The following is a 17,799-nucleotide window of genomic DNA, read 5'->3' as shown; positions in this document are numbered from 1 at the left end:
AATGTGAGGGCAGGTGGCTGGTCGCTTTCAGAAGTTCAATAGAAGAATAGTACTGAAATGCCCAATGCAGGGACAAAATGAACCAAACTGCTCCTGCCCAGAGTAATGGCGAGAGAGTACCTTGAAGGAGTAATATCTCATTAATATCAGAACGGTGGAGGTTCGACTCCCGGCACCTCTGCCGATCAGCTGATTGATGGGGCGTTCGGCACCGCAGCTTTTTCCCAGTTTAATGGCACAACGCTGTATACTTCCATATCGTCTGTGCCTGGGATTGCAGTTCCGGTCCCATTCAAGTGAATGGGACTGAGCTGCGATCCCAGGCACAACCGTTCCGGATGCGTGTTTTGCCTATTAATGTAATGACGGGAAGGGAGACAGACAAGTGAGCCCTAATCTACCCGCCACTCAGTCCCTGCCTACTTGCACGACCCGTCCTAGGCGACGGCGTACAACTGGGCGACGGTCCCTACGCTCTATATGTGCCCGACAAACAAACAGACAAGGGTACACAGAAGCTAAGGGAAATGGGGCAGTTTCCCACAGCAACACCGTGAGCAACAAGAGTAGGGAACGAGCCGAGTCAAACCAGGAGTGTACGAGGTACCAAACGCAGAGCAGGAGCGTAGTCAGTAAGCCAGGGTCAATAAGAAGCAGAGGTCAATAGTGATAGCAGGAACAGCAGAGCCAGGAAACAAGAGAGAATCACAGGCAAGGACAAGAAGCAAATGAAGGTATAAATAGCCCGAGGGCGGGAGCTAGAACCGTCTGGCCAGACTGTGATAGGCTCTCCCACTCCTAAGCCTACCAGCCTGAGTGGTAGCAGATCGTGTCACTCTATCAGACCTAGGAGCAGGTGCAGACTGATTAACCACGAGCGTCGACACAGAAGCTGTGTCTGGCAGATCCTTTACAATTAAACACTGAAAAGCCCGCGGCGATGAATGCTGCTGCCCCTTTAGTAAGTTGATTGTCAGGGGTGCCGGGAGTTGGAACCCCACTGATCTGATATTGTTGATCTATCCTAAGGATAGGCCATCAATATAAAATTTTTCCTAGGGCTGGCTATGGTATAAAATAATAAACAATCTGATATTCACCCCTGAAACGCCCTCCCACTATACCATTACCTGCCCTAGGAAAAATTTAGAAAAGTCACTGATCATAGGAATGCCCTGGGAAAGCTGGGTGATTGGAGGTAGATCAAGGTTAAACCATTTCTAAGCTGAAGCAAAAGGGTATGATAAAAAGCTCAAGAACGGATTAAGGATTCCAGCAAGATCAAATGGTGTTTTGTTAGATACCCGCTGGCACACCACTAGGAGCAGGGACAAGGAGGCCTGGCAGTGCTCCGACCATTATTCGGTCTACCGGTTACTACCCACAGTGTTTGGACAGTGCAGCTACATCAAATGACACTTTATTGCTGTAGACTATTCGCCGCTTGACTGTAAGTCCCTAATTGTAATGGCAGGAAGGAGGTGAAGGGAACAAGTGAGCCCTAATCTACCCACCACCCTGTCCCTCCCTACTTGCAACGACCCGCCCTAGGCGACGGGGTACAACTTGGCGGCGGTCCCTACGCTGTCTAAGTGCAAGGGAGTACAAACAGGGAACACGCAAGGGAAGGGGCAGTAGCCCACGGAACGCAGCGAGGAAACGGAGCGGTGAATGAGTCAGTCAGGATCAGGATGTAGTGGAGTATACCAACGAGAGCACGGAGCAGCAAGCAAGCCAGGGGCAAAGCGAAGCAGGATAAGCGGAACTGAAGCAAGGCAGAAGCACGGCAGAAGCAGGCTGGAGCAAGGCAGCAGTGGGCCAGGAATCCAAGAAGAATAACAAGCAAAGAGGAAGAGAAAACGGTAGGTATAAATGGACAGGGGGCGGAGCTAACTCCGACTGACCAGGCCGCGATAGGCTCTCCCACTCCTGAGCCTGCCACCCTGGTTGGTGGGAGCCGGTGTCAGTCTAAGAGGTCTGGCCTCAGGTGTCGACTGATTAATCCCGGGAGTATCCACAGACGTAGTGCCTGGCAGATCCTTTACACTAATCTTTTTAGTTTCTCTGAGTTTTTGTGGTCCCAAAAACTACAATATATATTTTTATAGGGTTCTCAAGCTCTAATTTTCTTAGACGGAGCTTAATAACAATTCAGCCCTCAGCCACCACTAGGGGGAGCTCACTTCATAAGGACTTATATACCTCTCCCATGCATTAAACGCTCCCTGGTGCAGGCTGGAGGCAGACAGAATTGTAGTCCGGAACCTTTGATACAGCCTCTGTGTGCTGCCGTACAGGCTCCGTCGGGTGCCATACAGTATGTATATAGCAATTCTCCTGTAGAAGCAATGCTGGGGCCCCTACATACAGTACATCACTAAGATATACTGTATGTATGGATGTATATATAATGGGGGCTCATGGGTTAGCAGTTGACTGGGTTCGAATCCAACCAGGGGCAACATCTACATGGAGTTTGGATCTTCTCTCAATGTTTTTGTGGGTTTTCTTCCACATTCCAAAAACATCATAATGGTTAATGGTCTGCTGGAAATTAGTTTTAGAATATGAGATAGGGAGGAAAAGGGATTGATCTGAATGATGGCAATCTATGTACATCGCTGCGGAATATGTTGGCACCATATAAGCAACAAGAATAAATGCAGATTTTGTTAGTGATTCACACTTTTTGGTGCATCTTTGTGATGCGGAAACCGCGCCAAAAAATGTCCGAAAACGCCTACCATTGATTTCAATGTAAGACGGAGGCGTGTTTTTCCCGCGAGCGAAGCGTCATGCTCTTTCTTCGGGCGTTTCTGTCTGTGACCTCCCATTGACATCAATGGCCGCGTCCGAAAAACGCCGCAAAGAATGCGGCAAATGTTCTGCTGGCAGGTCAAAATCTGCCTAAAAAAAACTCAGTGTGAACAGGGCCTTATTGTAATGTTCTTTATTTCCTTCCTTAATAGAAACTGCACTTGCTGCCGACAACTTTGTTGGGCGCCTCTTATCTCTGGTCAGAACCGGCAGCTATTCCCTGAATTTAGATTCCAAACTGTTTGTGGCAGATAAATCCGATTTCCTCCCAGAAGACGCGTCCTCGCATGTCATACTCGGTTGTGCTAATGGATACCAGAAAGTGCTGAATTCCAGGACAGAAGAGATCAGGGATGTGGGAGGCTGCGGTATGTGATATTTCTCTATGTGTGGATGAAATCTATCATTTCTTTCAGTGGAAATTTACAAAATATTGCAAAACTGTCATAAACACGTATAACACATGACATTAAATACTAAAAGAACTGAAAAAAAGTTCCTTGACTTATCTTCTACCATTTCTTATACTCCAATCACATCCAGAGCTGCATTGAAAATTCTGCTGCCTTCCTACTAGCTCTCAGGTTGCATGGCCACACATCTAACTGCTGTCCTTTTAGGTTCCGGGGTCTGTACAGAACATGCTGTCGTTTGTAGCTGCATTTTATAAGGTGTAGTGTTTACACCTCCAATGTACTTCAGTTTATTAAAGCAAAAAAACTAAAGCTCCCACAATGCAATGCAGCACAGTGCTGTGCATTATAGGATATCAGCAAATTTGTTAGGGGTGTGTATTACAGCAAGGAGAACAATAAATGCTGCTCTGGATGTGACTAGAGTATAAGCCATTACGTGACTTGCGACCACACATTACACACTCTATTTTCACACTGGCCACTAGAGCAGTCACAATAGGCTGACACTTCTTACCTTCTGCTGCTCACTTGTCAGCTTTGTTGTATAGATTAGGAAAGGATGAGCAGAGTCATCTCATTATCATTAGATGGTGAATGAGTTAATGACAGCTCTATAATACTGCTGGAGGCCTGGATAAGGCAGGATAGTAACACTAGACACACAGATATGGCTCTGTATGCAGCCCCCCTGTCACTGGGGGGAGGGGCTGTATGGCATCACTTCCTGGAGACTGGAATAATCTATGATATTTTTTGGTCAATTGACTCCCATTTATTGCAGCTGCCATAAAGCACACACACTCTGCTGCACTACCTATACAGGCAACATAGAAAGGAAGTGTGTGTCTCCAACATGGCCATCCCCATGGAAGTTTTTAAAAACAAATATGTGAATAGATCATTTCTTTCTGCTCGATATTGTGATGTACTGGATATGACTCTGTCTCTTCACAGGGATCTGTCCAGCTGGAAGTTACTCCGTGGATGGGGAATGCACATCTTGCCCTATAGGATCATATCAGGAAAAATCTGGGACAAGTAAATGCCTCCGGTGCCCACTGGGCACTACCACCGTTTACTCTGGAGCTTATAGCCACAGCCACTGTGAGTATAGCAACTTATTTTTAGATCTATGAAAGAGTTGAAGAGCCAGGGGGCAAATGCCCTCTGGGTCACATTACATTCTATGTACAGAGGATGAAACTGATCATGTACCCGTCTTTGGTTGTTCACAGCCCTGTCTCTCGCTCTGGAGCTCCTGGCACGTCTGTACATTACACAGACAGTCTATTGATTTTAATGGATACCATGTAATTATTATTTCTCCTGTGGGGGCGCTGCACTGGAGTTAAACACTTGCTGCCAGATTCCCCCACAGATTACAACTGATCGCTTGGGGTACAGGCAGCTGAACATCAGGGGGGCCTTCTAACAAAATTTAGAAAAGTGGACCACTAAATTCTATGTTACATTTGGTTAATATTTTCTTGCTTGTTCTAGTCTTCAGTGTTGGCTGCTTTTTAGCTCTGCTATATTACACCGCAGCTATGATCAGTGACTTCAGCTTAGTTTCATTGTCTACTGCGGTGAGAGGTAGTCTGACATGCATATCCTTTCTCTAACTGTGCCTCGGACATCTCTACCTATCCCCCATGCCTTACACTGCAGCTTTGATTGCTAAAATTAGCTTTTGTATATAAGTACAAGCTCAACAGGAAGTCTGTGCATGGAGAAAATGGTTAAATACCAGTGAGAAAAAGAAGGTGTCTGCCTCATATCTTTATATATGCAATATTCTACTATTCTGTATCCCCCCATAAGCTGGGGTATGGCAGCTCAGCCCTATTCGCTTCACTGTGGCCAAGCTGCAATACCAAAAACCACCCATGGACAGGTGTAATGCTGCTTCTGAAAGATAAGAGACATGTTTTCCTAATCATGTACAACCCCTTTAAGTGCAGTGAACAGTCAGACCATATGTTGTATTTGGAGAGACTTGTTACAATGTAGCAAATGCGTCCAATATGATTCAATGTGCTTTGTGAGCAGAACCCACTGACTTGTTTGTTAGATTTGTTGAAGTGGAAACAGTTGGATACAAGTTTATATCCCATGACCCCATCGGAAACGTGTGCGTGGAACACAGATAATAAGTGTGTGTGACAGACGGTCCGGTCTTCAGATTGTGCCGCGCTGATTCGTTAATAATTGAAGATTTTCAGGATATATTCACGTTTCTGAACAGTCAAATTCCTTTATTGTATAATTTTACAGTCCGAAATTCCTGATAATAATGCTACCAAAAAATTGTCCCATGCCGGATTAACAGAATCTGCCTGATAGTCCAGATATAGATTCGCATAATGGTTGAAGATTACGATGAAGTCCCCAACACAAGTGCTTACACTGACGTTAACAAGCTGGCACATGCCACATCACCTGCGGGTGCTCTGGGGTATTGCTACATACATATTATATATGTGTGGGTTTACGTATGTATAAGGGGAATCCCACTGCTGAGACCCCCAGCAAACACCAGTGACAGTGAAGAAGAAGAGTAAATAAAGGAACCGTTATACAAGTTGAAAAACTGTCAAAAGTTCCTCTATTCCTCCCAAAACTGAAAATGTTTGCCTTTCTATGGCTTTGTTCACATTTGCATCAGGACTCCGTTCATGGGGTCTGTCGGAGCTTTCCATCAGGGGAACCCATGAACGGAATCCAAACTGAAACAAACGGAAACCATATGTTTCCATTTGCATCACCATTGATTTCAATGGTGACGGATCAATACCGTAATCGACTGCGCTATTGATTCCATCAAAACGACGGAGACAATAAGAAACCATTTGCATCAGATCGGTCACCATTGAAATCAATGGTGATGCAAACGGAAACCTATGGTTTTCGTCTGTTTCAGTCAGGGTTCCGTTCATAGGTTCTCCTGATGAAAAGCTCTGACAAAACCCATGAACGGAGCCCTGACGCAGATGTGAATGAAGCCTAATCTCCTATTTGTAGGTGAGTGCTGTTGTAGTGAGCAATAGATACGGCACCGCTGTTGGGTTAACTTTTTACTGTAGACAATCAGAATCGGGCCCCTTCCTTGTGGTTAAAACATTTAACTTCAGATAACAAATGTCTTCATAAATGGGCGTCAGAACACGGACATGAGGTAACCACTGGCGGAAGTTTGGGGCGTTGAAGTGCGCGGCTCAATGTCTGTTCCGGCTTCCCCGTGTGGCGAAGCCTCTGATGCACTGTCACGACTACGGGATTTATGCTTCCTTGTCCTCGATTAGCGGAAAAACAAGTCCAGTACCTGTGCTCCTCAGCGTCGTCTCCCTCGTCCTTGGGGCCGCGTCCAAGGTCTGGCTGCTGCACCACTGGACTGCTGGACCACTGCACGGCTGGTCGGCTGCATGGCTGGACCACTGCATGGCTAGGCTGCTGGACCTCTGAACGGCTGGACCTCTGGACGGCTGGACCACTGCATGGCTGGACTCCTGGACCACTGCACAGCTGGACTGCTGGACCACTGCACGGCTGGACAGCTGCATGGCTGGACCACTGCATGGCTAGGCTGCTGGACCTCTGAAATGCTAGACCTCTGAACGGCTGGACCACTGCACGGCTGGACTCCTGGACCACTGCACAGCTGGACTGCTGGACCACTGCACGGCTGGACCTCTGCACGGCTGGACCTCTGCACGGCTGGACCACTGCACGGCTGGACCACTGCACGGCTGGACCACTGCACGGCTGGACCACTGCACGGCTGGACCTCTGCACGGCTGGACCTCTGCACGGCTGGACCACTGCACGACTGGACCACTGCGCAACTGGACCACTGCACGGCTGGACCGCTGGACCACTGCACGGCTGGACCACTACACGGCTGAACCTCTGCACGGCTGGACTGCTGGACCACTGCACAGCTGGACCACTGCACAGCTGGACGTCTGCACGGCTGGACCTCTGCACGGCTGGACCTCTGCACGGCTGGACTGCTGGACCACTGCACGGCTGGACCTCTACACGGCTGGACCTCTGCACGGCTGGACCTCTGCACGGCTGGACCTCTGCACGGCTGGGCGGCTAGTGCTGGTGGCTGCTGGACGGCTAGTGCTGGTGGCTGCTGGGCGACTAGTGCTGGTGGCTGCTGGGCTGGGTACTCACTGCGGCCTCTTCCTTGGGCAAACTCGTCCTGCACGGGTCTTCTCTTCCCGCTCTGTCTCTCACTTTGTCCCCCTCTCCGATGCTGCCTTTTCTTCTTTCCTCCTCACCCCCGCAGACACACAGATCTCTCCTCTTTTCTCGCTTCCGCACCTTCTTCGCACCCCGCCTCTCCCTATGTCCTTCCTACTCCTCCTCCCCTCCTCTGCCTCCCGCGGCTTCCTCCTTCTCCTGCGCATGCGCACAGGGCACTCGGCAGTCAACTCCCATTGTGGTGACAACGACGACGCGCGTTCGCAAGCATCCGACTTCCAGTGAATGTGTCTGGTTACTGCGCTGTCTTCTCAGCGTTCCAGTGCCGGCCGTGATGACCCCCCTTACATATTGGTCCAACATCTGTAATGGGTTTAGCTGACATTTGTTTACCATATATATATATATATATATATATATATATAACAGAAAATAGAGTTAGAAATTAATTAAAGTGGTCATCCAGTTTTGGGACTCTCTGACTAATGCTGGGACTCCCAGCGATCAGCTGTATTCTTTGACAAAACCTGGAAGAAGGTGCTTAAATACCCTGCAGCGCCACCACAGGGTCAATATAGCATTACACAGTTCTCATTTAACCCCTTAATGACCAAGCTATATTTTACGTTTTTCCATTGTCACATTCAAAGAGCTAGAACTTCTTTCTTTTTGCGTTGACATAGCTGTGTAAGGTCTTGTTTTTTGCGGGACAAGTTGTATTTTTTAATAGCACCATTTTGGGGTACATAGAATTTATTGATTAACATTTATTAACTTTTTTTGGAAGGGAATAGAAAAAAACACAGCACTTTCACCACACTTTTTTGCGTCCTAAATGCACGCTGTTTACCGTGTGGTATAAATAACATAACAACTTTATTCAGCGGGTCGTTATGATTGTGGCAAAACCAAATTTATATAGTTTTTTTTTACGTTTTACCACTTTTACACAGTAAAAACATTTTGTTTTTTCAAAATAATTTATTTTTGTCTCTCCATATTTTAAGAGCCATAACTTTTTAGTTTTCTGCGACTTTTTGATCGCTTTTTATCACATTTTTTTTAAGGCAGGATGAACAGAAATCAGCAATTCTGGCATTATTTTTTATTTTATTTTTTTTACGACGTTCACCATGCGGGTTCAATAATGTAAGAGCTTTATAGTTGGGGTCGTTACGGACGCGGTGATAACAAATATGTGTAACTTTTTTTCTCATAATAAAGCATTTTGTAAGGATAAAGTTGGATTTTTTTTTTTTTACTTGGGATTATTATTTATTTATGTTAAACTTTTTTAAACTTTTTTATTTTTTAGTCCCACTAGGGGACTTTACTGTGCGATCATTTGATCGCTTTTATAATACACTGCAATACTTCTGCCTGCCAGTATAAAATGGACAGGCATCTGCTATGGCCTAGCAGGTATTAACTAGAGGCAGACCTGGGGGACTTTGTTAGGCCCCCGACTGCCATAGAAGCCACCGGCACCCTGCGATCGCATTGTGGGGTGTGAGAGGGAGCCCCCTCTATTAGCTCAGAATTCTCTAATAGGATATTTCTGAATCAGACAACCCCTTTAAGTCTATTTTACGTCATCATGTTCCAGTTTTTTCAGTGGGGACACCTGGACTATTGATTTGTATTATATTCACCTGTTCCATTTTTATATCAGGTGTCACAAGCTGCCAGAGGAACGAGCGAGGTTTACGCTGCGATGACCAAGGACAATTCCTCCCGTCCCAGTTCGATGCAGCAACTACTAAGTATTTCTGTGCTGACAACTCTGGTGAGAAACTGATGTGGACAGAGACTGACATGGAGCTCACAGATCATCAGTGCTCATGTGAGTAGCTGTAATAGTAGTTGTCTACTACCGTTTGAGACTTACACCCACCTCTGACCACCATTTTACAGTTCACATATAGGTATAATCTTAATAAAAAGTGATCCTGAGGTACAACATTTAAAATACTTCAGAGCTGCATTCACAATTCTGCAAGCTTCAGAGCTGAACTCTCCCATTATCCCCAGTCTTGCTGTGGTTATTGCATTTTTACAGCAGGCCTCGCACTTACTTATGTAGTAAAAACTAACTGCCCCTCTGCATTATTGGAGCTCAGCACAGAAATTATTGGAGCCCAGCAAAGCTGTTAGGGGTGTGTTGGTTGACAAGCTTGCTGACTGTCTCCAATAACAGTCAGCAGAATTGTGAATGGAGTATAATAGAGGTCGTAACTCAGGATCAGCATGAAATCATCTCATACTCCAACCCGCCTGTAAGCGAAGAGGGCAGAAGTCATGGTGCCAATCCAACAGTACCCGCCACCAGCACATCAACAGACACACACCTAATATGTACTTACCTGCTCCACCACGATGGCTCCTTGAAGGGGGTTTTCTAAACATACATTTTCTCTTAAGAATATACCTTAAATGTCTGGTAGGTGGGAGTCCCATAGGTTCAGCCTTTTGGGAGAACGGGGCCCTGTAAACATCTTTGGTATATTCACAGGACATGCCGTAAATGTCTGAGACCCTTTCCATTTTCCTGACAGGTGGTGAGCCCAGAGGTGATACTCCGACCTATCGGATATTTATGTCTTTGATCGGAATACCCATTTAAAGGGGTTGTCCGGGCACGGACAACTGATGACCAATCCACAGGATAGGTCATCAGTATATGATTGGTGGAGGTCCGACACGCGGACCCCGCAATGATCAGCTGCTCCGGCTGCCTCCGGGCACCGGATGTGCATGGCGGAAGCAGATGGCTCCAGGTCAGAATAGCGGCCAAGCTGCAGTGTAGGTAGCCATCTGCTTCTGGCTCCGAACTCTGCATACCCTGTATAACATTTGGTCGCCGAAGCAGCTGATCGGTGCGGGGTCCGGGTGTCGGACCCCCACCGATCATATACTGATAACCTATCCAGTGGATAGGTCATCAGTTTTCCGAGCCCAGACAACCCCTTTAAGATTATTTTAAGACACCCTTTTAAGATTATTTTCAGGAGCCACCATGTGCCGGACTATTAGGAAAATTCTTGTTAATCTGGAATGGGCTTTCATGGATCACATCGTAGGGATTTTTTAGACCATGAGACCCTGCACTAAAGGAAGTTTACTGTATATCGTATGATGTGTATGTTCTAGGAATAGTCACCTGTATTTAGTGCTGTGTCCTCTAGAAAATCCCAGTATTAATTTGACGGTTTCTTCAGATCCGCCTACACCTCAGTTTCTGCAGAATCCGTGCCTTGTGATGGTGCAGGATCAGATAAGGCTGACTGTGCGGCAGGGTGTATCCGAGGATGTACCCGAGGATTGGTTACAGAGTTTCTGAGATAATAAGTAGGACTCTGCACACGTGATGGAAGGTGATTGATTGTAATCGATGCATTATATGCTGATAGTCCTTGGCAGGGACTGAAGTATCCTCACCATCTTCCCTACATCCAGAGGCGTACCTTGAAATTTCTGGGCCCCATTGCAAAATCTGTTACAGGGCCCCCCACCTACAATGTGCCATTTATAATACTGGTAACCTTTTATGTGGCATAGGGATTGTTTTGGCCCCCTCAGGGACCAGGTGGGACTGCTACATCAGCGCTCCCTATAGTTAACCCCTGCTTACATTGCATCCTTAGAGAACACATCCCATTGACATGAAGGGCTTCTATATGTTTTTACAAAGAAGACTTATCTACTGTATCTCATGCCAGGGTCACATGTGGCGGCGGCGGTGGCCCGGCTGGTTTTTATCAACATTTTCCCCATTGGGGGAAAGAAAAATATTGCAAGCCGTTTAAAAGCTCTACAGGAAAGTTATATTGTTACTATGGCGGAAGGGAGATAGGACTGCTCTGACGCCGCTTATCTTGACTGAGACAACCTGTCTGATCGCTGTTTCACCTGGTTTAACGGCCGTCACTGACGCACTATTGTTGGATTGTCGATTGTCTAAATCTCCGGCAAGCATCAACAATATCATCATGTCTATTGCCCCATGGTCAGTCTATAAGGGATTTTACACTAAAATCACTTATGGGATATGGATAGTATATACCATCATGACTGAGCGCTAAAATAAAGGACTAGAGCATTCTTCCGAGCCACATGCCTCTTTGCCTCTTGACGATCACACTCGGTTTAGATTATAATGGATTCAACTTGTTGCTCATGAGTAAAGGCACAATCCGCAGGGGCGGATCAGAAGAGCCCTGCAGACCCGCCCTTTTAGTGATTATTTGTGGTTCCATCAATCTGGCACTTATTACATATCCTACGGACACATGGCTGCAGGATCAGACTATACACAGGGTTTTCTTGTAATATGTAAGATATAAATCTGCATAGGGGCTGTATACACAAAACGGGAGAAGATTTTCAATCAAGATGATATGCAAAGTTTTATTTTAGGTGCATTAGAGCTATATATTAAAAAAGGTCAGTGTTATTACTGCCTGATCTTTCAAAAGAAATCGGTCACCTTTTATCAATCTGTGATCTACAAGTGTACTGCGGTTCAGATGAAAAACACGATCTTAAAGGGGTTTTCCCACAAGGACATTTATGACATATCCACAGGATATGTCATAAATGTCACATAGATTCGGGTCCCACCTCTGGGACCTGCCCTTATCTCTAAAACGGGGCCCCCTAAACCCCATTCTATCTTTTTGTGCTCCCGGCCACTTCCTGATTACATGGTCGGGAGTTATGGAAACAGCATAGCCTGCTGAGCTATGCTGTTTCTGTAGCTCCTATAATAGTGAATAGCAGTTACAGAAGCAGCGGAGCGTGCGAGCTACTCTGTTTCCGTAACTGCTATTCAGTTCTAAGGGGCTTACGGAAACAGCATAGCTCAGCGAGCTACGCTGTTTTCTCCTTCATGGTCGGAAATCAGCCGCAGCACAAAGAGGTAGAACTGGGTTTAGGGGGCACCGTTCTAGAGATCAGTGCGGGTCCCAGAATTGGGACCTGCATCTATCTGACATTTATGACCTGTGGATATGTCATAAATGTCCCTCGTGGGAACACATGAGACTAGAAAAAAAAAATTGGAAACAAAGCAACTCTGCAAATTGTTTTGTAAAAAAGGTGCTATCATTTTGTTTCTACACAGACCTATGCATATGCCCCGCAGAGCTCTGTCCAGTACTTCTTACTAACCTACATTCGGTAAGTTAGTAAGAAGTAGGGGATAGATAGCAGAGACTATGACAGGATCCGACTACACAGGGTCTGTTTGTAGTCTGTTACTATGGAGATGCAAAAGTCTGCATTGGAGCTGTAGACACAAAACAGTAGGATTTTGTTTGTTTTTTTAAGACTTCAAAGTTGCTTCATTTTTCCATTTTGATGCATTAGGGCAATAAAATGGTAAAAACATTTTCTCAAAATCCATTATTCTTTCTGCGAATGTCCCTCCAGGATGAAGCACGGATTTCCTCTTCTCCCCAACATGAAGGAGCATTCTCCTATGCTCATTGTCCTCCCCTGCAGAGTAACGCATCCTATATGAACTGCCAAAATAAGTGGGGGAAGGGAAATGACAACTTCTCTCAGCACATTTCTGCTTGGTTGTCACTTGGTTGTCACTTTTCAGGCCTACACAACCATCGTCCTGACAATCTAAGTAGCATATCCTTACTCCGCCAACAAAGACTAGTAGAAATATAAAAATATCAAATATAGGCAACTGTTCCTACACATTATTAACAATATTTTACATTGCCCCGACTGACTAGGCCCGTAACGTGCCAGTGTTGTTCTATATGGTGGTGCCCCCTACTGGGCTAAAGTGACAGTCTGTGGCCATCATTTATTTGGACTGGCATATTTTACATAAATGTATTAAAAGTGGCACAGTCCTTAATAAATTTGGAACATTTTAGAAAATAAAATCTAGATTCGTGCCAAAATTTGCCCTATGAAGACAACTCATGTCCATATAGCCTTTTGGGGCATAAAGACGTCAGAGGGGGTGTCCATTACACGGACCCCCATTTTATGAGCCTAGGGCTCCAGAAGTTCATGTATTACATGGACAGCCATTACAGGGGTAATATTGGCTGGCCATGGTGGTCATGGCTCCTACATTATATGGGCTCCCAGCGATGAGACAACCCTTTGAAGTTTCCCCTAAAACTAACAGTCAGTATTGTATTGTTCTTCCAGTGTTACAAAAGTTTGAGCCGGTCCCAGAGGGCAATTTGTTGGTCAGTAATGAGGATTCTGGAGCTGACGAGTCCAGTCAAGTAAAGGAGAAGAGGGGGCAACTACTCGACTGTATTGCTGGTACGTTATATTAAACTTGAATGATATAAGGACTAGATTGTAAGCTTAGCCCTGCACTAAAGAAGTAAAGTGATATAATTTGTAGGTTGTTTCCACTTTACATCCAAATATTTGTACCAGTTAGATTTTTGGATTATTTCTCTTTGTTTTCTCCATCCATGTACCAAATTTCTCTGGTTGCCCTTGGAAACAGTCAGCAGTTTAGCTCCACCTACTGTCAGACACGGGACCTAACAGCTCTGCTGTAAGTGTGTATCTATCGTCTGAACTCCCAGGATGCACTGATCTCTGGTTACAGAAAACCAGCAGAATTTTGAATTTAGCTTTAGACATAAATAGAGAAGAAAAGATTCTGTAATTCAACAAAATAAAAATAAAAATTCAACATTTGTCGTTGTTAATATTAATTGTATTATTATTATTATTAATTATCACTATTCTGGTTCCATGAAAGGAGTTTTCTATGCCATTCCTGATCCACGGATCTCCGGTCCTTCTTGTTTATGAGTTATGCGCGATGACATCACATCTATGTGACATCACGTGATCATGGCAGCCAATCATGGGGCTAGAGATCTGCAGAGCATGAATGGCCCTATTAAAACATATGGATAAATCTTATTTCTATAAACTTACATTTCTATATTATCCTATAAAATTATTATTATTACAGATTGTACTACGGATGAAGAATGCGACTACCTGACAGTATCTTCAAATGGCACTGGAGTGATCTGTCAGCTGTACCCTGGAAGTAGATCCAACGTCATGTGCGCCACAGATAATGAAGTATGACCAACCTTACTGAAGACCTCACTAGGCCGACCCCTAGATAAATACAAGTTATAATCCACCAGTATAGGATAAAGCTGGCCATGGACGTAACTATCATACAGTCCCATTAAAGGGGTTGTACAGGATAAGAAAAACATGGCGGCTTTCATCCAAAAACATCACCACACCTGTCCACGGGTTGTGTCTGGTATTGCAGCTCAGCTCCATTGAAGTGAATGGGACTGAGCTGCAATACCACACACAACCTGTGGACAGGTGTGGCGCTATTTTAAAAAAAATAAAGCAGCCATGTTTTTCTAATCCAGTACAACCCTTCTCCTGTCCATTCAGCTCAGCATGCATGTCTTTAGAGGGAGGGATAAGTAGCTGACTGGCATCTTGGGCGCCACTTATCTTGGGAGGGAAAATCTGCATCAGATATGTAAAAATCCTACCAGTCCAATCTTATTTTCCCTCATAGGCAGATATTGGGGACAGTTGTGCTTCCCCTATTGACATGGGATCATTGATAGGATTTTCCAATAATCTCATATCTGTGCTCAGGTTATAGGGTTAAAACTTTTGACTTGTCCTAGAGACCAGTTAGTAGTTGTGATCGATGGCAGACCAGGCACTAAGACCCTACTATTCGCTAGGATGAAGGGGCACCAGAGCTCCATGACTTTCCGGGTCCCATCATCTTTCCTTGGATATCCTCAGAGAGCTATGTATGGGTCATCATGGGATATGTTTACACCCGGCCCCGGGCAGTTGGACCCCCATCAACTGAAATGTATGGCATATCATAGTGATATGCCATCTCTTTCTATGGTGGGATACCCCTTTAAAACTGAAAATACCCTACTTTGGATCTGTTTTTTCCAGATTCCTGGTGCCCTGGGTAACTCGGCATCCTCCAGTATGGACGGGCTCAGCTGCCAGTATAAAGTAAAACTGGCGACAGTAGACAATGTCAGTGTATACCGGAAAAGAGGTGAGAAGTTTTGTCAATTTAATAAAGTTAAAAGTTGACTTATGAATCATACTGATCTTCTCAAAGGGGGATGTTTGTGTCTAGACATCTTTGAAAAGTATTTTGCTGTTTATAAATTAATATAATCTCCAAAATGCATTACATTACCGTACTTATTTTGTTCCTAAGTTGCCGCCCATATTATACTCCAGAACTGCATTCACAATTCTGTCATTAAAAATATTCAACTACGGACCCGCACGGTTCTATTGGCCGCAGACACCTTTACTTACCGCTACAGATAGGTGTCCATGACGTAGAACCGTGCCTGGAATTATGGAGCATGTCCTATTTTTCGTTTTATACGGGCAGTGTATAATACAGGATGGATCTCAGGATCAGTACAGGATAAATAATATAATATATGTAAACAGTGACTCCACCAGCAGAATAGTGAGTACAGCTCTGGAGTATAATACAGGATGTAACTCAGGATAAGTACAGGATAAATAATATAATATATGTAAACAGTGACTCCACCAGCAGTATAGTGAGTGCAGCTCTGGAGTATAATACAGGATGTAACTCAGGATCAGTACAGGATAAGTAATGTAATGTATGTACACAGTGACTCCACCAGCAGAATAGTGAGTGCAGCTCTGGAGTATAATACAGGATGGAACTCAGGATCAGTACAGGATAAATAATATAATATATGTAAACAGTGACTCCACCAGCAGAACAGTGAGTGCAGCTCTGGAGTATAATACAGGATGTAACTCAGGATAAGTACAGGATAAATAATATAATATATGTAAACAGTGACTCCACCAGCAGTATAGTGAGTGCAGCTCTGGAGTATAATACAGGATGTAACTCAGGATCAGTACAGGATAAGTAATGTAATGTATGTACACAGTGACTCCACCAGCAGAATAGTGAGTGCAGCTCTGGAGTATAATACAGGATGGAACTCAGGATCAGTACAGGATAAATAATATAATATATGTAAACAGTGACTCCACCAGCAGAATAGTGAGTGCAGCTCTGGAGTATAATACAGGATGTAACTCAGGATCAGTACAGGATAAGTAATGTAATGTATGTACACAGTGACTCCACCAGCAGAATAGTGAGTGCAGCTCTGGAGTATAATACAGGATGTAACTCCGGATCAGTACAGGATAAGTAATGTAATGTATGTACACAGTGACTCCACCAGCAGAATAGTGAGTGCAGCTCTGGAGTGTAATACAGGATGTAACTCGGGATCAGTACAGGATAAGTAATGTAATGTATGTACACAGTGACTCCACCAGCAGAATACTAAGTGCAGCTCTTGACCTGCCTAAGTAGAGTCGTGTGTTAACCTTAGACCATACTATCCCCCCACCCCCACTTCAGTAAAGACACATGACACCGAGGTTGGATGTGAAATGGCCACAGCAGCCGTTTATTAATTTCACAGTTTTATAAAAACAATTTAAATCCGAAACATTCGGATAACTAGTTAGGAATCCACCAGAGAATTCCTCCTAATAATTCCCATGACCCAACATGGGTCAGAATCGTAAATAACAATTTAACGTTAACATTAACCCGAGCAGAGGAAGTCCTTGAAGCCCCTTCAGATGTTCCTTTTTTAAGAACACACCGAATTAGCCATCTGCAAACCACCAATTACCTCCAGCCGTAAACCAGCTCGGAAGCACCGTTCACCTCTGCAGATGGCTCCAACCACTAGAAGTCCACTTCAAGGGGATAACACCCGATGAAGCCCTCAAGTGATATACCGACCACTAGAAGTCCACTTCAAAGGGATAACACCCGATGAAGCCTTCAAGTGATATACCTTCTACCAGAAGACCACTTCAAAGGGATAACACCCGATGAAGTCTTCAACCATGTACCTTTTTTGGGGGACGCATACCCCCGATGCGAAGCCCCCACCATTTTGTACTGACTGGCCTCAAGGACTCCCCCCGCCACAGCGAAACAGGCCTTGACCACCTTAAGCCTGTGAGTTCCTCCACACCACCACCGCCCTTTCTATGCCTTCTGCTATCGCCAAGCTCCAAAGATCAATGCCAACCTCGGTCAGATGAACCCCGTCACTCCTCCAGAAATTCCCCACTCCTGACTCCAAATCCCTATGCCTCACGCAAATGCCCCCGTTCTTTGCCACAAAACGGGACACCGCCCGGTTAACTTTTATGCGAGCCTTATTGACTCTCTCCACCGATCTAGCTAACCGCCAATGCTTTCTTGGGACTATGTCCGACCACACTATCACCAACTTGGGATAAGATACCC

The 17,799-nt window shown here is 45.1% G+C and overlaps 1 protein-coding gene across 1 annotated transcript in view; it reads left to right on the top strand.

Moving 5' to 3' along the window:
* TG (thyroglobulin) overlaps positions 1 to 17,799 on the top strand; it is a 224,689-nt gene that overhangs the window by 54,518 nt on the left and 152,372 nt on the right. The window contains exons 20-25 of the mRNA XM_075827934.1: positions 2,970 to 3,185; positions 4,188 to 4,337; positions 9,115 to 9,285; positions 13,620 to 13,739; positions 14,413 to 14,528; positions 15,399 to 15,507. Of these exons, the coding sequence (XP_075684049.1) occupies positions 2,970 to 3,185; positions 4,188 to 4,337; positions 9,115 to 9,285; positions 13,620 to 13,739; positions 14,413 to 14,528; positions 15,399 to 15,507 (882 nt within the window). The remainder of the gene's footprint in view (positions 1 to 2,969; positions 3,186 to 4,187; positions 4,338 to 9,114; positions 9,286 to 13,619; positions 13,740 to 14,412; positions 14,529 to 15,398; positions 15,508 to 17,799) is intronic.

This window comes from Rhinoderma darwinii, chromosome 5, assembly GCF_050947455.1.
Source record: "Rhinoderma darwinii isolate aRhiDar2 chromosome 5, aRhiDar2.hap1, whole genome shotgun sequence".
NCBI lineage: Eukaryota > Metazoa > Chordata > Amphibia > Anura > Rhinodermatidae > Rhinoderma > Rhinoderma darwinii.
The sequence above is the reverse complement of the archived record's forward strand: the minus strand, read 5'-3'. Positions and strand labels throughout refer to the sequence as shown.